The sequence below is a fragment of the Etheostoma spectabile genome, chromosome 15 (genome assembly GCF_008692095.1).
Source record: "Etheostoma spectabile isolate EspeVRDwgs_2016 chromosome 15, UIUC_Espe_1.0, whole genome shotgun sequence".
Lineage (NCBI taxonomy): Eukaryota > Metazoa > Chordata > Actinopteri > Perciformes > Percidae > Etheostoma > Etheostoma spectabile.
In genome coordinates, this window is record NC_045747.1 from 33,997,107 (window position 1) to 34,020,431 (window position 23,325).

A 23,325-nucleotide genomic window follows, 5' to 3' on the forward strand; every position below is an offset into this window, starting at 1 on the left:
CACACACACACACACACACACACACACACACACACACACACACACACAAAAACACAGGAGAGATTGAGGTCAGAAGGTCTTACAGGAGCTCAACATGTAGAGAAATACTGCTGATATCCACTTAGAGACAGACGCTCCTCTTCAGTGCTCTTTCCTTTCCTTTTTAATTTAGGATTTGTAGTTTTACTTCAGGAAAAACTGTTTTGAGTATTTCTACCACCGCCAATACCAACATTCCTAGTTAGAGAAAGGGTGAAAGTAAAGACGTCTTGCATGGGACCCCAAATCAAAAGAAGGAAAACCCTTTAGGGGACAGTATACCGTAGATAGTCCTTTCTTAAATGCAATGGTAAAAATAGTATTTTACTGTTTGTAACATGCAAAAAATGAAATGTAAATTAGGTTATAGCTGGACTTTGAGAGCACTGGTGGGGATTTAACACAATCATTGAGTCTTGTAATGGTACACAAAGGGTTAATCCTGCCAGTCCAGATGCAGTGCTTCTGTACAGAGAGCCTTTTTTTCATTCATTGCATTTTTCCTTGTCCTGTCTTCTTCTCTTTCCACAGACATCCTGACAATGATGAAAATAAGACAGTAACGTGTAAAAACAGCATCGTTGTGTGAATTCGATTTGATTCAGTCTCTTCAGGAAAGAGTGATGTTGAACCAGACCCTGCATTTGTTCCAAGGGCTTTCATTTCGGCAAATATAATTCCATTACAAATTGGTCATGTGCTTCAGATGCATACACATGGAATAGGCCTTTACGAAGCCAGGTATATTCAAATGACCTCCTACATATCATCGAGTCAAGTTTGGACTGTTATTTGATTTTTTTTATTACACATGACCATAGCTGGTTCCAACAAATACTATTTTTTTTTCTTCAAATTTTTTTAAAATGAGGCAGCACAAATCACACAAAAAAAATATAGTACAAGATATAGTTTTGGTTTTTAATCTTGTTTTACTCGGTAGCACTTTGGGAATGCTTTTAAACAATGGGAAATGTTATCATTATTGTTTATTTTTTTACAAATTGAATGTAATATTACTAGCATTATAAGTAGTATCCCTTAGCCTGGAGGAAGTACTTTTTGTTATTTCCCACCTCTGTGTTGCAGCTTTCTTTAGGTGTAACACCATAGTTAGCATCAAATGTTCCTCTGTCATCCATCCTCTATTACATATACCTATATACTTTGTGTTGTTCACAATAATATGAGCCATATGTACCCATAAAAACATTTTTTTCTTGTCTCTCAGAAAATCACCATTGACATGTGCAGACGCAGGGTAAGTTACAGTATTTAATAAGTAATGATGTTTGAAAATATACACCCTGGTATTCAGTCAGATTTTATTTTAGCACCCCCCCCCCCCAGGGCTGGAACGGGGTCAAGAAATCAGCCCTGGACTTTTGAGAACTAGACCAGCCCAAACATATAGGCCGATGGCCAATCAGTGCCCGGCACCCCTGCATCTAAGGGTTACTATTGGTTGATGGTTTGAAGCTGTAATTTTCTCAGCTGGCTATCTGTCTTCATTTTTGAACATACAGTACACAGTTGATATCTTTTGGTTTATAAAACTTTCACAAAATCACAATTTAAAAAGAGTTTGTGTGTTCCTCTTTCATTCTAGAACGTGTTCTATCAACAAGCCATCATGAGGTCAAAGGTCAAATCCAGCGTGTCCCTCGGAGCGTAAGTTCCTCTTGTTTCTTATCACTGTGGGAACCTTTCTATGGGTTATTATGGTCATTTATTAAAGGCTTTTATTGTATTTAACCCTCCTGGTGTCTTCGGGTCATATTTGTCCCCTTACCATAAAGTTTCTATGTCAGAAATTTGGGTTTCTTTCAAATAATTTTCCCAAAAACGTAACATGGATGGTTCCCATCAGCGTTCCTAACATGTTAAATTAATAATCAGTTCACTACTCTCATTGGATTTGGGTGTTTTTTGTCAATTTTATTGCATTTGGAGAAAAACCAATTTCAAAAAAAGGTAAAAAAAAGAGAGCAAAATGTCAATAAAAGTGACTCAAATGTGAACAAATGTAAAAAAGAAAGTGACAAATGTCAACAAAAAGTTTTAAAAATTTGGGGGGAAAACCCACAAAAAAGTTGACAAATGTTGAAAAAGTGAGAAAATCATCTGGAGGAAAGCCACAAAAGGGTCAAAAATGAGGACCAAATCCTTGGTAAAAGGTTTTCCATTTGAAATTTTGTCTCAGAAAAACAAAATTTCCGGGTCGGCGGGAAGACAACAAATGGTTAAGACTTGTCTTGTAATAACTGTCTTAACTATGTCATCTATCACCTCATTACATGATAATAATATACAGTATTATGAAATATCTTTAGATTATCAGTATTTAGTGATCTGTTAAAGATCCCCAATGTTATTTTCAGCATCATATTTGTTATGTTGGGGTTCAGTAGAATAGGTTTACACTACACAGCATTGCATTGTGGGATAGGGGAGTAAACTGTAGGGAACATCGTATGTACACTCAATTCAAACACCAATACAAAATGACAAACACACTATATAGTGCACTATTTTTGTGATGGGGAACGGTTTCCAACACAGCTTCAGCCAGTCTGCTCTGATTGGTCAGCAAATTCAAACAAGCAAATGGGCGAGCTGTGCTTGCTCAGGCAGCACCGATGGGCAGCACAGGTGAAAAACCGGGTTGGCTTTCTCAATCAGTGACATCACTAATGGAGGAACTTTAAACAGGACAGAAAAATTCCCCCAAAAAGCAAACTAAGGAATCTTTAAAATGTTGCTCTGTGCATCTGATTGGTCTCATGATCGTTCTGTTTCCGCAGACTGGCCAAGTATGTCACGACCTACAAGAACCACGACCCGTTCCTGGCTCCCTGCCTACCCAGCAACCCCTGGCAAACAGACGACGACACATACTGGACTCTCAACATGAGACTGTGAGAGCTGCTTCCCTTTTCTGTCTGCTTCTTTAGATAATACGCTTTGTGGATGTTTAACAACAGGGAATTGTAAGTCATCCAGGTTATTGTGTCCTAATGCAGGCTTGACGTTGAACTAATTGGCTGGTTTCATCTGGCTAGATCAATAGATAAAATTGGGTATCATCTGCATAACATTGAAAGTTCGTGGAGTGTTTCGTAATAATACTGCCTGGACTAGAAAACCTTCTCAATAGTCTAAGAGAGAAAGGGGGGATTAGATAAAGGTCTATAATGACAAGCTCTCTGGATTGAGAACGGGTTTCTTAGGTTACCAACCTGGTATCTCCATTTAAAAATGAACCATGGAACCATTTGGAAAATGGTATGAAAGCACATCCAAACTCAGTTATGGTAAAAAAAAAAAAATCTCTTGTCCACTTAAATACAGGTTTCTTGGTTCGCTGCCAAGTGAACTAGATCTGTTCACTTTGGGTGAGAACTTGACCCAAAATACAGGAAATGAACCAAAAAGAATGCATTCACTAGCCTGCAAATTCAACCTTGCACACAACTTTTAGACTTATACTATATGCTATAACCCTCATGTTGTCCTATATTAATGTTCTTTTTAATTCCCCAAAATAACATGATTGATTCCACACGCTCTTTGCCAAGTACAAATCTCTACTTTCATTAATTTTGGGTCTTATTCAATTTTATAGCATTTGAAAACAAATGGAAGTGTTTTTGAAATAGTATTGAGTAAAAGTTGACATATTCCAGTCTGTGATTATCCATCAACATCCATTCCTTTAATTTTAGTCTAAATAGTCGAAATAATTCCTCATTTCTGCTTTTCTAACTTAAACATTTGGTATAATTTCCTAAAAATGAGGTTTATTGAGCATAAATTCCAGAAATAACTGTAAAACAAAAGTTAATAAGTTAGTGTTACGTAGTGATGAAAAACGTCAAAAAATGCGACAAACATTGACAAAAAGCATCAAACGTGTTGAAAAAAAGGACAAAAACATAAAAAAAAGTTTTTAAAAAAATCGAACAAAAGTGTTGATTTTTAATTTTGATGGGAAGACCACACAAGGGTTATTGGATCCTAAATTTCAGATCCATACAGTGGAGATCTGTATGATGTGAGAACACATAATCTCTCTGCTCGTTGTTCTCCTTCTTTAAAAATATTAGAAACACTACAGCAGAACAAGAAAACCCGAGATGCAAAATGTAACATGAAACCTTTAGTCATTTAGTCTGAATATTAAAAATAATTCAGCAAAGCGGGGATATAAAGGCCAGAAAGGGGGAAGCCCCACGCCTGGTCCACCCTGGTGATGTGGATCCTCCTCCCAGTCCCAGTCCTGTATGAGCGGTGAGGGACTCGGTCTGTGTTTGTGTCCAGGGTTGACGTCCCCACTAAGATGCGAGTGGAGCGCTGGTCCTTCAGCTTGTTCGAGCTGCTGAGCGACCTGCGAGGCCGAGACGACTTCAAGGTCTTCCTCAAGAAGGAGTTCAGCGGTAGGTCGCCACCTTTTAGTCCGGACTGGGAATATCATGGGCTGATCCCGACTCAGCATTCCTGACATGGTTGAGGGACGGTTTGTGTCTCAACACAAGCATTCCCGTCACTTTCTCCCTCCCGCTTGTAAATGGAACTTGGGAATTTGTACAAGTCTTTATTTTCCTAACAGTAGGCCTAAGGCAATGCAGAGTCTAAATTGGGATATATATGTTCCTCCCATGTCAGAAATCTGATACTTTGGATATTACGTTATTTTAGGTTCCTTTATGCAAAATACATTTTGCATAAAGTTCTTAAGACATGAAGACAGTGGTGGAATATTAAGTAGATTTACTCAAGTACTGTGTAGTTCTAGGACAATATTGTCTAATAATGTATGTGGGGTTGTGTGTGTGTGTGTGTGTGTGTGTGTGTGTGTGTGTGTGTGTGTCGTGCGCGCTGTTGCGTTGTGGGTGTGCGTGTGCGTGTGCGTTTGGTGTGTGTGTGTGTGTGTGTGTCCCAGGGAGAACTTGGCTTTTTGGGAGGCAGCTGAAGAACTGAATGGGGCACTGCATCGTCCATGACAACAAAAGCGGAGACAATTTTCAGTAAGTCAATAAAGAGAGGACTGCGTGTGTGTGTGTGTGTGTGTGTGTGTGTGTGTGTGTGTGCGTGTGCGTGAGTTGCTGTGCGTTGCGTGCGTGCGTGCGTGCGTGCGTGCGTGCGTACGTGTGCGTGAAACAATTACAAGAAGCAACTGAAATCTTGGATCTTGGGCTTAAATATGCATGAAAAAAGAAAATCAACAACAAGCAACAAATCTAAGACATAATAGTATAGTTAAATCATAATAATGATTGACTTTAATAAATTACCCTTTAAATAAAGTATCCATGGATAAGTAAGAAAAATAAAAGAAAGGATAAAAGCAGCACTCAATTTATTAAAGAGCTCATAATATGCTCAATTTTCATTATACTGTATTAGAATAGGATTACATGGTTTAATTTTCATAAAACACTATATTTGTGTTGTACTGCACATTGCTGCAGCTCCTCTTTTCACCCTGTGTGATGAGCTCTCTGTTCTAGCTATCTAGTACTTAGCTAAGGACTACTAGCCAGTCAGAAGCAGAGTATGAGGGCCCTGACAGTACCTAGGTAAGGACTACTAGCCAGTCAGAAGCAGAGTATGAGGCCCTGACAGTACCTAGGTAAGGACTACTAGCCAGTCAGAAGCAGAGGATGAGGCCCTGACAGTACCTAGGTAAGGACTACTAGCCAGTCAGGAGCAGAGTATGGGGCCCTGACAGTACCTAGGTAAGGACTACTAGCCAGTCAGAGAAGCAGAGTATGAGGGCCCTGACAGTACCTAGGTAAGGACTACTAGCCAGGCAGGAGAGCACAGAGTATGAGGGCCTGACAGTACCTAGGTAAGGACTACTAGCCAGTCAGAAGCAGAGTATGAGGGCCCTGACAGTACCTAGGTAAGGACTACTAGCCAGTCAGAAGCAGATGGCTGTGAGAGGGGTGGTGGGCGTCACCCACAACTTTGTTTTAGAAGTATTCTATTTCCAAACCGGGACAACACCCGAACCCCAATGTCAGCCCAGATATTAATTTGGAGTGTGTGCGTTTTCAGGACCTTCCTGGCCCCCGGGGCCCCCCGCTGGATCAACATCGACGGCAGGACGATGGGTCTGACAGTGAAAGGCCTGGACCACCCTCACCGCTATGTGCTGGAAGCAGCTCAGACACACGTCTTCCTGCTCATGAAAAAGGTGCGTCGGGGTACCGATGAGGAGGCCATTTTTCTTCATCTGTAGCTAATAATACAGGTTTTTGCCAAATTGCAAACACACTGTTGTGTCAAAACTCTTCCCACAATCCAAATAAGACAACACGTGGAGATAGATATCTCACAACAAAGTCAAGATGATTGCAATCAAAACGCAAGGCGTGTGCTCCAGTCCAGAACATCTTACATAACTAGAAATGCAAAAAGAAGAGGCATGCGGCCATGTTGTAGGCGGTCATACACTTTCCAATGTCAAGGAGAAAATAATTCCTCAATGAGATTGAGGAATATGGAGTTCAGGTGGTCCAGTAGGGACCTCGAGGGCGTGGTGGTGTCCTACAGACTAATGGTGCCACACAACGGGGTCGCTCCCCAACTTCAGGTAGTTTTGCATTTTGAAGAGTAGCGTTTGTACTTTTGGTGCCTTTGTTTAAGGCTGAGTTACAAAAGTTAAGGTTTTAATGCTTTTGTCTAAGCTATCGGCAAAAACTTTGATAATAACAATAATAATGCCTTTAATTAATCTTCACCAATAAGTGTTTTGTGATTAATGTGAGGCACTGGCACTGTTTAGATTGTAATTAAGTCATTGCCAAACTTTTTGTTTATTATTTATTCATCATTCTCATTCTCTTTTCCAGAGCTGTGCATAGTGTTCATATTGTTATATAATGACATAATACTATTTATTCCAGCACCCTTTGATGCTTTACAATTAAAATAATAATCATAATTTACTCCTGAAGACTTTGCACCCTTCATTGCACTATTGCCTCAACCTGTCTACACTGTTTCTGTTTAGAGTGTGTATATTTATTAGTCTGTATGTATTAGTGAGTTAATATGTATATATATGTATCATATGTCATAGCCTTGACTTATCTGATCTTGACCAATCTGTTGTGAAAGGGTACATGATCAGAATCTGCTTTATCTGCCAGGTATGAGGATACATACAAGGAATTTTGCTTTGGATCATCATTGTTCACATTACACAATATACACTAATATATACAGACTGATATAGTATAATATCCATGCTATAATTTGTCATAAGCATTTTCAGATTCAAGGTGCGTTTGTGTAATGAAGCTGAGGTCACCTGCAGTCTTGTGTGCTCTCATTGGTACAGGACACTTTCTTCCGTTACCTCAAGTCCCCGGTGTACAAAGACATCCAGAAGAAGGCCCTGAACCCTGAGCCTCATAACTTCAGGTGGGTGCTGGATCCCTGCCGTACCTTTCTGACATCACTGCGCAACATATTCTCACTCCCAGCGTTTCAGAAAGCTTGGTCAGGTAGAGAGTATGAGGGTTCTGACAGTACCTAGGTAAGGACTACTAGCCAGTCAGGAGCAGAGTATGAGGGCCCTGACAGTACCTAGGTAAGGACTACTAGCCAGTCAGGAGCAGAGTATGAGGGCCTGACCGTACCTAGGTAAGGACTACTAGCCAGTCAGAAGAAGCAGAGTATGAGGGTCCTGGACAGTACTAGGTAAGGACTACTAGCCAGTCAGAGAGCAAGAGTATGAGGCCCTGACAGTACCTAGGTAAGGACTACTAGCCAGTCAGAAGCAGAGTATGAGGGCCCTGACAGTACCTAGGTAGTATGAGGGCGTACCCTGACTATTCATTCTAGCATCTTTTAGGGTACTCAGTCCCCTTTTTCCCCCCATTTGACATTCCTAATCCAAATAAGACTTGGGTGCGTGATCTCTGCACCCATCTACAGCTAGGGGAGACCGTAACAAGCCCTATTTCAACAAACAGTGGCAAATTCCTTTAATAAACCTCATTTATATGATTTACCCAATTTCTTGAGTTCAGAAAAGAAGAAATTATGATTTCTTTTTCAACAAATAGTTATGATGGAGTTGAAAATCTCAGAAGTTTAGTCAGGAGAAACTATTTTCAATTTTTTTTTAAATGCTATAAAATGCAATTAAACACCCAAAATTCAATGCAAGTAGTGATGTAATCCTTCATTTTATTAAATTAAGTTATTTATTGAGCATTATATGGTACAATCCCTGTTATTTTTGGGTAATTTGCTTGAAAGAAACCCCAAATTTCTGATGTAGACATTTTGAAAAGGGGTCAAATTTAACCTGAAGACAACAGGGATCAAGCTTGGATCAGAATGAAGCTTTCCAATCATCTTGAGTTCACCATGTTTCTGTTCCCCCCCCCAGTCCCGCCCAGCTGGAGAAGAACGCTCAGAACCGGGGCCTGGGCATCCACCCCATCATCCTGTGGCAGCAGGAGGAGGAGCAAAAGGCCAAGGCCGCCGTCGCCTCGGCCCCGGTCGACGTCAAGGCCATGATGAGCAAGATAGACCGGAATAAGTAACGCGTATGCATATAATGCATGTGTGTATAGGGTTGGATACGGCATGTCTCTCACACTCTCACACTCTCTCTCTCTCTCTCTCTCTCTCACACACACACACACACACACACACACACACCACAACACACACACACACACACACACACACACATGTCTGACTATATTTGTGGGACCAGTCCATTGAAATGCATTCCCTAGCCCCCTACCCTACCTTAACCATCAAACCTAAATGCCTAACCTTAACCTCACCCCACACCTAACAAACTAACTCTAACCCTAACCTAAAACCAAGTCTTATTCCTCAAACAGCCCTTTAACGTTGTGGGGACCCGCATTTGTCCCACAAAGCTGTCAGGACCCATAGTATACTGTAGTCCCAGTTTTGGTCCCCACAATGTAGTTAAACCAACCACAAACACCACACACACACCACACACACACACCACACACCACACACACACACACACACACACACACCAACCACACACCACACCACCACACACACACACACCACACACACACAACACCACACCACACCCACACAACACACACACACACACACCCACACACACACCCTGTAGGAGGATACATTTTAGAAGAAGGCTGTCCTCAGTGTCCTCGCAATAGACTCTTGTTCTGTGTTAGCAAGTTATAAAAATCCAGTTTTTATTATGAAGGGTTAGTGTACAGGCGTACTAGGCACAGGCCCTGCACGCCATCATCCATGAATAAAAGGCAGAAATTAAAAAGATGGGTTTCGATAAAAGCCATGTTAATGTCAAAGTTTGCATCTCATGTTACATACGTGTAACAATTAATATTTGCAATAGTTGTTTTGTCCAAAGCTAAGCCTGATATTCACTAAATGCTTCAATGTTTTTGTCTAAAAGAGATGTACCAGTCATAGTCAAAATACACCGCAGTAGTGGTTATTATTATTATTATTATTATTATTATTATATTATTTAGTCATTTCTCTATGGAAGATTTGTACAGTATGTTAATCTGGTTACTTTTTTAATAAAGGAGGTCCAGATAAAGCAGACTGTCATTGTGTTTGTTGATAGTTAAAGGTAGCTGCCTGTCCCCTGAACACACTGTAAAAAATATCTAACTAATGCAAAATATATACAAAAAAAAGATAAAATAATTATATTAACCCTCCTGTTGTCTCAGGGTCAAATCTTTGACCCATTTTCATAAAGTTTCTAATTCAGAAATGTGGGTTTCCTTCAATCAAATTGTAAAAGAAAATAACCTCAAGTTTAATAATTGATCAGTTCACTATATTAATTGAATTTTAAAGCATTTTAAAAATAAAAAATGATTTAAGAACACTGAAAAAAAGTGACAAATGTAGGGAAAAAAACAACAAAACCATCCAAAAGGAAATGCATGAATAAATCAACAAAGACACTGTAAAATGTGAGAAGGAAGTTCAGGAAAAGTTAGAAAACATCAAAAAGTGACAACAAATGTTGGAAAAAGCTTCAAAAACTTCAAAACAACAACAAAAATGTCCAAAGAATTTGACATGGAATTTTGGGAAAAGTTAGAAAAGTGTCTTAAGGAGATTTTAACTTAAAATTTGGACCCAGAAAAACTAAATGTTGGTCTACGGGAAGACAACACGAGGGTTAAACAGAGAGGGGCTGGGGGGGGGGGGGGGCTGTAGCTACCCCTAGGTCCCAGCACCCCCCAAGAAATTGCTGCTTATTTATAAAAAAAATATTTGTGAATGTGTAATACCAGCGTTTTAGTGTCCTCGGTCTTGGGTGAGGACTCAGGATTTTATTTCCAGGGAGTGAATTAAACCACACAAGATGCTTTTCTCTAAAGACAAAATGTATGAATAACAAGATTTTTTTTTTCTACTATACATTTTTATTTTACAAAGTTTCTGCAAAGTCAGATAAAAGGTCTGGAGCGATGAAGGGTTATTTGGCCATGCCGGACAGCCAGCTGAGTTTGAATAAAGACGGAGCGGCCGTGTCCTCGTCCTGATCGGCCAGCTGTCTGAACAGGCTGCCCGGTCGGAAGCTGTCCTCACGGCCCACGGAGGACGAGGAGGAGGGGGGGTGGGGGGGCGCCTGCTGGAGGAAGAAGCACACGTCAGGTTCGTCTCCTTGGTAGGCCTGGGACAGTTATTACCTCATTGTCTACATGTCGATTTTCTTTCAATAATCCGGATTTCTTTATCTACGTGCAATCATTTCCTAACGTTAGCTTAACCCTCCTGTTGACCCGTTTACAAAAACTTTCCATATCAGAACTGTGACAAAAGAATGTTGAAAAAATTAACAAATGTTGAAAAAAACCCTACAAAAAAGCAGGAAAAATAAACTTTTTTTTTAACACTGAAAAAGTGACCAAAATAAATCTAAAAATTGACCAAAAAACATCAAAAAGCGACAAAGAAATTGTTAAAAAAAATGACTAAAGCATCGTTTTAAAAAAACGTCAAAAAAATGACAAAATTTGAAAAAAAAATGGACAAAAACGTCAAAGTGTAGAAAAGAACAAAATGTTGAAATTTCAACCCAGAAAAACCCAAAGTTGCAGGTCGACGGGGAGAGGTCTTAAAAGCGTATGACTGCTAAGGGGGGGGGCTACCCAAAGGATACACACCCAGAGTTGCCTCTTAGCATTATGTCAAAAAAAAAATAAAGAATGACAACTTTCAGTGTATCAGAGGAACCTTTGACTGGTCTAGGCCTGTCCCCTTTTAGTCCATTAGTCGACTAATCTGTGGTTTTGGTCTTAGTCGACTAAGATTTCTTTAGTCCATAAGTCATTTTTTATGCTTATTCATGCTTAATTACTCATTCCCAAGAAGCGTATGAGCACATGATTTAAAGTGGTGCTTTTGCAGGAATAATTGTGTAGAAACTCAGTTTTACAGATGTTAATTAACTACATTTAAGTGTGCTTTTCTAGTTTTACCCACCTCTCAAAGGCTCTGATTAAATCAACGAGTCGATTAGTCGACAAAATCACAGAAGTGGTTGTTAACTAAGAATTTCTTTAGTCGAGGACAGAACTAGAATGGTTACACAACTCTGAAGCGGTTATTATCTGACCTAATGACTCACAGAAAACCAATTAATTATGGTGTTGATTGGCTCACCACTGAACAGTCGGACATCTTAGAAAACACGCTTATCGAGAGTAAAGGCCGCTTTATGGCTCGCCGTAGCCTACGTAGGTGGCCTGGTGTTTATGTGTGTATGTGTGTGTGTGTGTGTGTGTGTGTGTGTGTGGGGGGGGGGGGGGGGGGGGGGGGGGGGGGGGGGGGAGTGTGTGATAGAGCGAGGGAGAAGTGAGAGAGTGACGGTGAGTCCTAGTGAGAGAGAGAAAGTGTGTCCCCTGTTCTTTCTGACCCCGGTGAGACATCTGCAGCAGGAGAAGTTAACCCTAGACTCAGAGGGGTCTGTGGGGGTGCACCGTAGAATCTACGCACAACCATAAAACGGCCTTCAGATCTACAGAATAGAAGGATTTCACCTTGGTACCCAGTGTAGGGTATAGATGAGACATGCTAAGCCTAGCTTAGCACAAAGACTAGAGCACAGGGACACTGCTTGCCATGCAAAGGGACAAAAGTCACTACTTTGTCTCCTAGCTCCAAAGCAAACTGATAGTTATCAGGTCTCAGCTATTAAGACAGAAAACAAGACTTCTTCGATTTAGGACAAATCCCAACTTCAGCTGCATAGAGACATCTGCTTTTTCATATCTGCTGACAATAACACACATTTTAATAATACGGAGGGAATCTCAAGATGGGATTGGTAACACCAGAATCATTTCAGCAGTTAGTCAAGTACGGTCACACACACACACACACACACACTGCAAAATGCACGGAAGGGAAATCGAGGAACTACTGGAAAATACAACACACACACACGCACGCACACACGCTGAACGATTCGATAGGCTGCGATTAATCAAATGTGAATATTTACTTGAATGTTTGGTGCAACATTTTTCATTCCTCTCATCATTATATTTACTGTTTTTAGATGAGAGAAGATTAAATCTTTTACATATCACAGAAATGTCCTATTTTCACGGGATTTTTCAGAATTCTTTTACTTTATTTAACACCATCGTAGAAGGTGCAATGTGTACGGTAGCTTTAAAAAAAAAAAACGCAATTAGATGTTTTTCCCCAAATCGTTCAGCCCTAACACAGACACACACAGACGCACACAGACGCATACACAGATACACACACAGACACACAGACAGACACACACACAGACACACAAACTTGCCTGGATTTCCCGCACTCAAAAACGCTGGGAAGGCAGAGGGTGTGACAGACAACATTTCCTCAGGATGGAACAAAACAATGACACAGAGAACATTTCTTTTACTGGTCAGCTGAACTAATGGCTTATTAATAATCAGAAGTGTGCACATTAGACTCCTCACTGACGGTTGACATTTGCTGCGTGCCTGCAGACGTGTCTTTCGATTTGTATCTGTTGTGTTTGTTACTCGTTGTTGTGCATCGTGCCCGTCTGAATGTTGCTTTTACGTGCTGACTGAAATAAGTCATCATATTGTATTTGATGTTTTTAAGGTTGCCATGTTAAACCTAGGAAAGGGACGACAGATGAAAATGATCTGCTGAGGTAACTCGGAGTCATTTCCAGGGACTTTGCTGTTGATTCAAGAAGAGTGACCCTGTCCGGTAAACAGATGGATGAAATGAAAAGGAGACACACTGTGGTGCTCGGCATAGGAAACAACAGTGGGAGTCAGTCAGCTGTTACTCACCAGCTGGTGGGCCGCGTCAGAGCTCCTGGTGGCCGACTTGGATTTACGCACACTGGACATGCTGAGAGGCAGCAACCCGAACCTGATGAGGACGCAACAGCCAGGGTGGGAATTAGGTCAAAATACGGTTATTAAAAATACAGATGTACAAAACCTATAGAGAGAGGAACAACAGTTCCCAATTCCTGGTTAACATCAGTAAGACTGGGTACTGAAACCTCAATACTTTTATGGGTTGATATTGGGAAATGACGGGAAACAGATGACGAGTCTGAGGATTTCATGATTCAAAGACACTTGTAATAGATTCACACATTCCAGTATATTCAAAACTGTGAGACAGAGCTACCTCAAAACTGACCCTTATGGGGTAGATCCTTAGAGTAGATGAAATACATTTGAATACCAGCATGCTTAAATATTCCAGCTATCATGGATTAAGACAATTTTCCAACTTCTCATGCTAAATAAATCATTTCAAAACCCATTTGGATATTCTGAGAAAGCTCTATACCATTTAAGCTATTCATCCAGTTTAGCTTTAGCAACTTAGCTATTCAGCATTCACACGCATTATCTTTGTTGTGTTTGGTTGCTAGCTTGTAGCTAAGCTAGCAGTCATTTCAAAAACGTTTTAGCTATCTATGATTGTTTAATGTTAGCTTAAAACACCATTCAACTGACAGCCTTTGTTGTGTTTGATGCTAACTTGTAGCTAAGCTAGCAGTGAACCAACTTGCCTAACTAGGTCCATTTTTACTGTATTGACATTACAGAAGTCTCTCGTTAGCATCTTGTATGCTACTTGTCATAAAGTGACGCACGCGCAACTCAAATCTGCACTCGACTCACATCAGGCAGTGACAACACGAGCCAACCTGCTTAACATCTTCAAACACTTATCTACCTTCCTTACATTCAAATACAACAACATGTATACACGTACTACACATGACATATACTGCACACACACACTCCAATCTCACACACCATTCTCTCAGCCTCTTACCACATCATCACAGCTGTATGTTATTGCCTTTACTGTCTGTCACTGTCTACATATACGTTAATATATTGTATGTGTCATTAACCTTGTGTGTGACTGCCGTTACACTGCCTTCACTCATACAAAATAAAAATAATAAATAGACTGGAGAAAGTTGACTTCTGACCTGATCTGGCTGCTGGCCAGGGGCAGGATGTTGTACGGCTCCTGGGAGTTCAGACTGCTGCTCCGCAGGGAAAACTGCTTCTCCGAGCCGGTCAGCAGCCCCAGCAGCACCTGAGACACAACGTCACATGATCAACACCTGATTGTCACCTGAGACACAACGTCACATGATCAACACATTAGACACAACGTCACATGATCAACACCTGAGACACAACGTCACATGATCGGCACCTGAGACACAACGTCACGTGATCATTTGGACGACGTTTCTAATGGTAGTTGTTGTATCTTGAGTTCATGTTACAGAATCACATATAGTTATTCAGTAACGCACACACACAGACACACACACAGACAGACACACACAAAGACACAGACACACACACACACCTGGTTCTGATGCTTCCAGGGTTCAAAATGAGCACGATTCAACCAGCTGTGTGTGTGTATGTGTGTGTGTATATGTGTGTGTATATGTGTGTGTGTGTGTGTGTATATGTGTGTGTGTGTGTGTTGATGGCTGAAAGTACCGAGGTCCTCTGGGACATGCGGTTGAGGTTGGTGTTTAGCGGCAGTGTGAACACGTCCAGGTCGAACGGGTCGATGTGGCCCTCCAGCCAATCACAGACCTCGTGGAACCTGGAAGACGCCAGAAATGATGATGTCAACACTTTACATGTAAAAGAGGAAGTCCAACACCCGAAGTATTGACAGAAAGCTGGGAAAAAATATCAGATGAAATGTTATTGAATGCTAGGCTATACTATACGTTTTTTTGGGATACTAGTAGCCTATGTTACAGATTGAGGTGCAGGAGGTGAGAAGAAGACATTTCATTAATAGTTCTATTAATTCATCTTTGAATTGTGTAAGTTCATTATTTTTGGAATTAGTTTCTATGTTTTTGTATTGAGTCAATAACAATGGATCGGGTGTAGATTTAGGTGGTAAAAACACATCGCAGGAAACACATATTCCCCTAACCCCACAGTGAAACACCATGAAACTATTGCAAAACCTCTATAGCCTCAAACAGCATTGTTTAAAGGTTTAACAGGAGGTAGGGACACATTGGGGACATCTGAAGACGTCCAACGCTGCCAGTAAGTGTTGCTTTGGAGCAGTTTTCTTCTTTGACAGGTGGGTAATCTCCCCCTGCAGAATATGTGTGTCATTGTTCATGTGCTTTATGTATTTTAATGTGACAATGTGTAATGTTGATGTTGATGTTTCAGCTAATGCTGCAATGCTGTCCATTAGAGCTTGACCAATTTATCAGTGGGCCGATATTATCGGACGATATTAGACATTTCCGTATCTGCATTTACAATGGCCGATTTAATATTCATTCATCAGAATAATTTATAATGACAACTGATTCTGATAAATGAATATTTAAAAAATTAAAAACGTGAGTCATCCATGTTATGAGTGATGGCGTTGCATAGTCTGTCCACCAGAGGACGCTCTACAACGTCCCTGTTAGTGATGGCGTTGCATAGTCTGTCCACCAGAGGACGCTCTACAACGTCCCTGTTGGTGATGGCGTTGCATAGTCTGTCCACCAGAGGACGCTCTACAACGCCCTGTAGTGATGGCGTTGCTAGTCTGTCCACCAGAGGACGCTCTACAAGTCCCTGTAGTGATGGCGTTGCATAGTCTGTCCACCAGAGGACGCTCTACAACGTCCCTGTTGGTGATGGCGTGGCATAGTCTGTCCACCAGAGGACGCTCTACAACGTCCTGTTGGTGATGGCGTTGCATATCTGTCTATCAGAGGACGCTCTACAACGCCCTGTTAGTGATGGCGTTGCTAGTCTGTCCACCAAGGACGCTCTATACGTCCCTGTTGGTGATGGCGTTGCATAGTCTGTCACCACGAGGACGCCCTACAACGTCCCTATTAGTGTGGCGTTGCATAGTCTGTCCACCAGAGGACGCTCTACAATGTCCCTGTAGGGATGGTGTGCATAGTCCTTCACCAGAGACGCTCTACACGTCCTGTTGTGATGGTGTTGCATAGTCTTTCCACCAGAGGACGCTCTACAACGTCCCTGTTGGCAACACTGATTTGTTTTTGTTAATGTGTTTTTATTTAAAGGACTTTAAGTTTCATATCTTAAGTTTGTATTTTTATTTTTATACATTTTCTTAAAACATATATATTGGCCAATACATTGGCATATCGGATTTTTAAATGACCAAATATTTGTATCAGTATCGGCCTTAAAAGTCCTTTATCGGTCGGGCTCTACTGTCCATTGGAGATTTGTTGCACACATGCTTATGTCGTCACATCTGTCCCTATTCAAATAGACATGAAATGGAAAAAAACAACAGCAAAGGGCTGCATGTGATGAATTAGTTACCGGGGGTCTTGGTGGGACCGGGAGCTCTTGCCCTCCTCCGGCCTGATGCCCAGTGTGGTGTTCAGGTAACGCAGGTCAAACAACAGCTGCAGGGCTCGGTTCTGAGTCATGGGAAATGCACCGTCCTAGAGGACAGGAACAGAGACAAAAAGGCAGAGACATTTAGGAAGCTCATGTGGATCCTAATGAAAACCAAGTCCACTTCCTTCTTCATTGCTCTATTTACTCCCTCCTTTAAGGGATAAGGGGATGTTTTGAATGTTTCCTTTCAGGACTGTCTCCTCCTACCAGACTTTTGCATACTTCCCAGAGACAGAGAGACTAGGCTTTAGCATCTGTGTTTTTGGCGCCTGCAATATCTTTGTTTATAGTGAAGGTTCAGCTGAACGCCTCCAGCATGAGTTTAGATCCACCTTCAGGGAGACATGAACGTCAGAGAGTTGGGACGACACAATAACACAACGTGGTTAAAGTGCACTGCCTGCCTAAATTCTACCCTCCATAATCGAGTGTTCATCAAAGTCTCCTGACTCTTCTTTGTGTGTGTGAGAAAGGAGTCGTTTTTTCTTAACACTTTGCCCAAATTTTCCATTTTCTCCCTCATCCCCCTTGGTTTTCCTCCTCCTGGGGCATTCAATCACTTTGTGAGCTCACCGCTTTTTGTGGTTTTGTGTGTGAGTGTTAGAATGTGGTTTGATTAACCATTCAGGAGACAGGGGCCCTTAACGTTGACCCATATTGGCCTCTGATTATCAGACAACTAACAAACATGGTTATCCACAGTTCCTTCATCTTAATTTGCAAAAACACAAATGTTTTTGATTTTTTTTTTTTTTAACGTGTCATAAGTAAGACACTCCTGAAGATTTTCATGTTGTGCCCGATATTGGTTGAACAGCAGCAGACTTTTGAGTAGTATCTGGGTAGTTAGGTCAGCCTGACACATTCATTCCTAATGTTAAATGGGAAAGGACCCTATTTTCCCCATGCAATGGATTCTTTTCCAATTAACTTTATTTATTTTTAATTGGTCCAGTATTAAGCAATAACCCTGGGGACAAATGTTCACTGTCAATCAGAGACTGAAATTCACCGTATTGGCCACCAGCCACTGTGGCAGGTGAATTTTAAAATCCACTAGCCACACAGGCCTTTTACCAGCTAATTTTGAAAATACAGGGAAACACTTTTACTTATTTTTTACAAATCTTATTAGAATTGTGGATTACCTAACATCAATAATTCCGTTCTAAAGATCAACATAGACTGGGCTGGCATGTACGATGAGTCTGGCTGACTTTTCTAAACAAGGTTTTAATTCACCAAAAATTTAAACAATTTAAAATATATATTTAACAAGGTTAGGAGCCCATAAAAGAGGATAAGTAAACAGAACTAAACTGATCCACCAGTTCTGATCCGCAGAACATACACTATGACCCACTAGACTGTTTTTGAAACAATGGGGAAACGACAAACACTATCAACAGAATTAAAGGACACAAAACGGGACCATTTGTATGAAGTTTTACTTAAAAAATCAACAACAAACACCTAAATTTAAATCAGAAATCCCAGTCGCTGCATGATGTGGCGGGCTCTTTCTAAAGTTTGATTGGCTCTATGTAAAGGTCCTGCATTAGGGGGACCTTGTGGTGGGATTATTTTGTCAACTGCTGTTTCCCAGGTCAAGAAGGATCTCTGCATCTCTGAAAACAAGAGGATTACCCTTATCCCAAGCCTTTCAGAGACTCAAGAATCTGAAGACCAAGTTATCTCACTACACCCAAATCCAGGCTTTACAATTCAGAAATATATTGGTGACAAGATAAAAATTACATCATTGCACCTGGTACTCAAAAGTTGGAGGTTTTTTATTGTCAGTGTGTGTGTGGGTGCGTTACCCTGCTTGATGGCTGCTTTGTGAGGCTGTGGTAGTGGTGCAGGGCCTGAGTCAGACAGGCCTGCAGCAGCTCCTGCAGGGTGGGCCGAGGCAGAGCGTGGCCCCCCACCCGGTTCACCTCCACACACAGCTGGAACAGCAGCGACTGCACGTACCACGACGGCTGCAGAAAACACAAGTGCCACATCAGATCTTGAATGGAATCAGCCGTCACTGTGTTTGCTGTCTGTGTGACGAGGGGGTGCTGAGCAGCTGACCTGGACTGGAAGACTGATTTTGGATGTGACACTGCTCCCCGACTCGGCTTCTTCTTGGATCTCCAGATCCTCCCAGCTGGTTGCTGTTGTTAGGATGGCGCCGGCAGAATCAGCATGCAGCGCTGCGCCAAACTTCTCCAGCAGCACCTGTCAACACCACCACGCATAGTCACTAGGTAGGTCTTGAAACAATTTACAACATGAATTAAAGCTGCCATTTTGGGTTAGTGGAAAAAAAAAAAAACATTTACATATTACCAGCTTATAATGTTAATTTTCATTTAGAGTCCCATATGGAGGGAAATAATAACCCTCGTCTCTGTTAAAAGATGGTCTCAGATGTTGGATGACAATGGCCTCCTTGATCCTTAAAGGAGAATTCCAGTCAATTTCAACATGCAGCTCTGTTGTTGTTTTTTTAAATGTGTAGATCTGTCAGTAGAGAGCCGAATGAAACCTATCGGTGCTGCCTACACCGAGTTATCCTCTGGCTAGAGTTAGCACCAGGCTAACAGGGCAAGTTATAAATGGGTTTTTAGCCTCTAAACATGTTCAAAATGTCTTTACAAGTGCCTACCCATGTGCACTTATTCTTTCCGAGTGCATGCAGCAAATTTGACTGCTGTAGATGTGACAGAAAGTTGTGTTTTGACTAGTGGGGACTTCACCGGAAAACAGGAAATAAACAGAGATGTGCACTGGCTTAATTAACACAACTTTTGATCATCTGAAAGATGTCCAGATTTACAAAAAACAGAGCTACGTGATAAAATTGACTGGAATTCTTCTTTAACTGTAAGATGCAGTTAGACACTACAAAAAGCTAGTAAATGGACTTGTGCGCTTAGATTAATTAAAGTTATCTATACCGTTCCAAAAAGATTAACCACCATCCTCAAATTCAACAGTTAATTGCCACTTGCTATCTTAGTCCCTGCCATCCAGGATTCTACACTACTCAACACAAAACAGAGTGTATGCCACCATTTATACCATTTAAGAAATAACACATTGAAATACGATGTCTGACTTTAGAGAGAGCGGAGCTCCAGATGCGGTACGCCTCCATACTGCAAATGAGAAGCTCCTCCTTTAGACCCGCCCACTTGGCCTGGGCCGGGCTGACCTCCGAGGCCCTCGCTTTGCCCAGCTTCTTGCCCTGTCTTGGGGTCCCCTTTGCTGTGGCCTCTGACGCCCTCTGTTTTCCCAGGATGCAATGCTTCAGGTTGGGGCAGAGCTCACCCATGGACTGGCACAGCCTGGCGGTGAAAAGAACTGAGCTGAGGCGGGCGGGGCTGGGGTCAGGCGTGGCTGCAGCCAGTTCGGAGCGGATGGAGGACAGGATGTAGCGGACGCAAGCCGTGCAGCCTTCACGTAAAGCCTCCTCCACAGCTGGTGTGTCCGTGAAGCGGTTAAAAGAGGATGCTGACGAGCTCTCTGTGGGACCAGGGGAGGGGACTGCCGCCAAGATGGAGTCCGAGCCTGCAGAGCACAGCGTGAAAAAACATCATGTGTTCACTATATCGGATATAGATAGGATGTGAGAACAACATGGGGCTTGTGTACAGTACTGTATAATACACGCTGTGTACAAACAATAGCAGACTGCCTGCTTAATTCTTGCACTAGCCGGCATTTTATTTTTTAGAGCTGATGCTCACTCCCTGATGTAAGTCGAGTGCAGATTTGATTTGTGCATGCGACAAGTAGCATATGCTAACGAGAGCAAATGCTAACAAGAGACTTCTGTAAGGTCAACACAGTAAAAATGGACCTACTTAACGAAGTTAGTTCACTGCTAGCTACAAGTTACCATCAAACACAACGAAGGCTGTCAGTTGAATGGTGTTTTGAGCTAACATTAGCAACCAAACAATAATAGATAGCTACAATGTTTTTGAAATGACTGCCAGCTTTGCTACAAGCTAGCATAAAAACACAACAAAGGCTGTCAGTTGAATGATGTTTTTGAGCTAATGTTAGCAACCAAACAACCATAGATAGCTACAACATTTTTGGAATGACTGCCGGCTGTGCTACAAGTTAGCGTCAAACACAACAAAGGCTGTCAGTTGAATGGTGTTTTCAGCTAACGTTAGCAATTAAACAACCATAGATAGGTACAACGTTTTTGAAATGATTGCTAGCTTAGCTGCAAGCTAGCAATCAAACATAAAGACTGGCTGGCTAGAAAGCTAGCTTCTAAAATGGTCAAATTTAACAACTTAATGTTTCATTGACACACTCTCAATATAGTGTATATAGTCTCAATCTATTTCATCATTGGTAATGACTTGGTTTGTCTAATAATCTGTTGAAGGAATGTGTCGGGGTGGAATTTGCAAGCTAACGTTAGCTAACTACCTTGTATGGAGAGTTAATTCCTCTCATGCAGGCACAGAACGTACGTGGTAAATAGTTTTTAGTCAAAACAAAGGCGACATGGGTTTCCGTAAAGTAATACCAGAGTCATCCTTTGTCGCTACTAGTTCCTAGCCGTCCGCTTGGTGTGTCAGGGCCTTAAGGAAGAAGTCTGTCTAAATGTTACCGGCTTAAGTAAACTAGCACACAGTACATACATTTGAGCTGCCCTTACTTGTGTCTTGGGAGGGTAGGTAGTACTGCAGGTCATCCAGCCTGGCCTTTAGCTTAGCATCCAGGGATGAGCAGAAGTTTTGAACGCAGGGCGTCAGGGCCTGGGTCTTCATGGCCAGGCTACTCCTCTGGTGTTGCTGCCCCCGCTGGGTCACACTGACCCAGCCCGCATCACTCAGCAGGTCCCCTGGAGACTCCGACCACAGGAAGGATGCCACATCGACCTCGTACTGGGCCCCGCGCCCTGAGCCATGGTTGGTACCTGAAGAAGTATGGATGGCCTGGCCCTCAAGATCCCTCACAGCTGAGGTGAGGAGCTGGACGGAGCTCATTGCTATGGCTTCAGTGTCTTCTTTGGTGATGGCCTTGGGAAATGGGAGGAAGGAATCATCGGAATATTACAATATGTACAATTTTAGGGCAGGCAGGCCTTTACCCAACACATAATTGTATGGAAGCATCTATACAAAGTCAATAAACAGACCTGTTTAGATGATGAAATAGCAACCTGTGATACTAATTGTGAAACTAGTAGAGCACTAACCTGCAGGCGCTGAAGAAAAAGTTGCTGCAGGAAGTCATCCCAGGCAGCCAGGGGGCGCTCCAGCAGCCGCTGACACACAGTGCTCCAGTGCTGACTGATGGAGTCGGTGGACAGGAGGTCCCACACAGCGTCTCTAATGGCTGCCAATCCCTTCAGGCTCTTCACGTAGACCAGAAGGCTGCCAACGCCACGGCAGATGTCCTCCTTACAGCTGAAAGTAGGGGAAAGATTGAAGATGCATTTATTAGATACTGTATCAACATATGATCGATCAAAGATAGTTTTGATGATTGACAAGGGCCTGAGTCTGTACAAATTGGCAGGCATGGCAAAGACCTTGAGACTATTGTTTCAGATTAACTGGCGGATGTTTTGGAAGACATTTTCAACCTCTCCCTGCTCCAATCTGTAGTCCCCACATGTTTCAAATAGACCACCACTGTCCCCGGAAAGACTAAAGCCCTATGCCTGAACAACTACTGGCCAGTAGCACTCTTCTCCACCATTGTGAAGTTAAATCCTTCATCAGCTCAACTCTTCCTGATTCACTGGACCCACTAAAATTTGCATACAGGCCAAATAGAACAACAGTGGACTTCATGACGGGCAGACCCCAGGCTGGGCAGAGTAGCTCCACCACTTCCTCTACCTTGACTTAACACTGGCGTCCCTCAGGGATGTGTGCTCGGCCCTCTCCTGTAATCGTTATTCAGGCACCACTGCGTATCCCCCCACAGGTCAAACACCATCATCAAGTTTGCTGATGTCAGAACAGTGATTGGCTGATCACTGATGACAATGAGACTGCCTACAGAGAAGAGGTCAGAGCTCTGACATCAGGATGCCAGGACAATAACCTCCATCTTGGTGCTGACTGTGGTCTACAGAAGACGGCCAAGAGAACATCACCAAGGACCTAGCCTGAAAAATGGCTTCTCTGGCTCAAAATGGACTCCAGAATACTCCGTATCACCGCCTGGTATGGCAATGGCACCGCCTTGTAGTGAATAATGATGACCTAAATGCTGTTATCTTTAGCAATAAATTAAAGGTATTCATTTTTAAGGATTCTGTTTAGAATAACAGTATGGG

General features: G+C 42.1%; 2 protein-coding genes across 5 annotated transcripts in view; one reads left to right on the top strand and one right to left on the bottom strand.

Moving 5' to 3' along the window:
- LOC116702286 (regulator of G-protein signaling 9) overlaps positions 1 to 8,714 on the top strand; it is a 27,355-nt gene extending 18,641 nt beyond the window's left edge. Inside the window, 9 exon segments of the mRNA XM_074783881.1 lie at positions 1,271 to 1,300; positions 1,649 to 1,710; positions 2,844 to 2,957; positions 4,360 to 4,479; positions 4,982 to 5,016; positions 5,019 to 5,070; positions 6,100 to 6,238; positions 7,388 to 7,470; positions 8,447 to 8,714. Coding sequence (XP_074639982.1) covers positions 1,271 to 1,300; positions 1,649 to 1,710; positions 2,844 to 2,957; positions 4,360 to 4,479; positions 4,982 to 5,016; positions 5,019 to 5,070; positions 6,100 to 6,238; positions 7,388 to 7,470; positions 8,447 to 8,603 — 792 coding nt within the window. The 3' untranslated portion in view covers positions 8,604 to 8,714.
- A 1,734-nt stretch (positions 8,715 to 10,448) lies between these two features.
- cog1 (component of oligomeric golgi complex 1) overlaps positions 10,449 to 23,325 on the bottom strand; it is an 18,057-nt gene continuing 5,180 nt past the window's right edge. The window contains exons 6-16 of one of the 4 annotated variants that reach the window (XM_032536871.1): positions 22,234 to 22,444; positions 21,691 to 22,054; positions 20,125 to 20,576; positions 19,095 to 19,241; positions 18,839 to 19,000; positions 16,935 to 17,059; positions 15,096 to 15,204; positions 14,564 to 14,673; positions 13,392 to 13,473; positions 12,884 to 12,907; positions 10,523 to 10,696 (exon numbers count right to left, since the gene is read on the bottom strand). In XM_032536871.1, coding sequence (XP_032392762.1) covers positions 12,899 to 12,907; positions 13,392 to 13,473; positions 14,564 to 14,673; positions 15,096 to 15,204; positions 16,935 to 17,059; positions 18,839 to 19,000; positions 19,095 to 19,241; positions 20,125 to 20,576; positions 21,691 to 22,054; positions 22,234 to 22,444 — 1,771 coding nt within the window. In that variant the 3' untranslated portion in view covers positions 10,523 to 10,696; positions 12,884 to 12,898. Of the gene's footprint in view, positions 10,697 to 12,881; positions 12,908 to 13,391; positions 13,474 to 14,563; positions 14,674 to 15,095; positions 15,205 to 16,934; positions 17,060 to 18,838; positions 19,001 to 19,094; positions 19,242 to 20,124; positions 20,577 to 21,690; positions 22,055 to 22,233; positions 22,445 to 23,325 lie in introns of all 4 variants that reach the window. The other 3 variants (XM_032536872.1, XM_032536869.1, XM_032536870.1) reach the window with 3 other exon arrangements.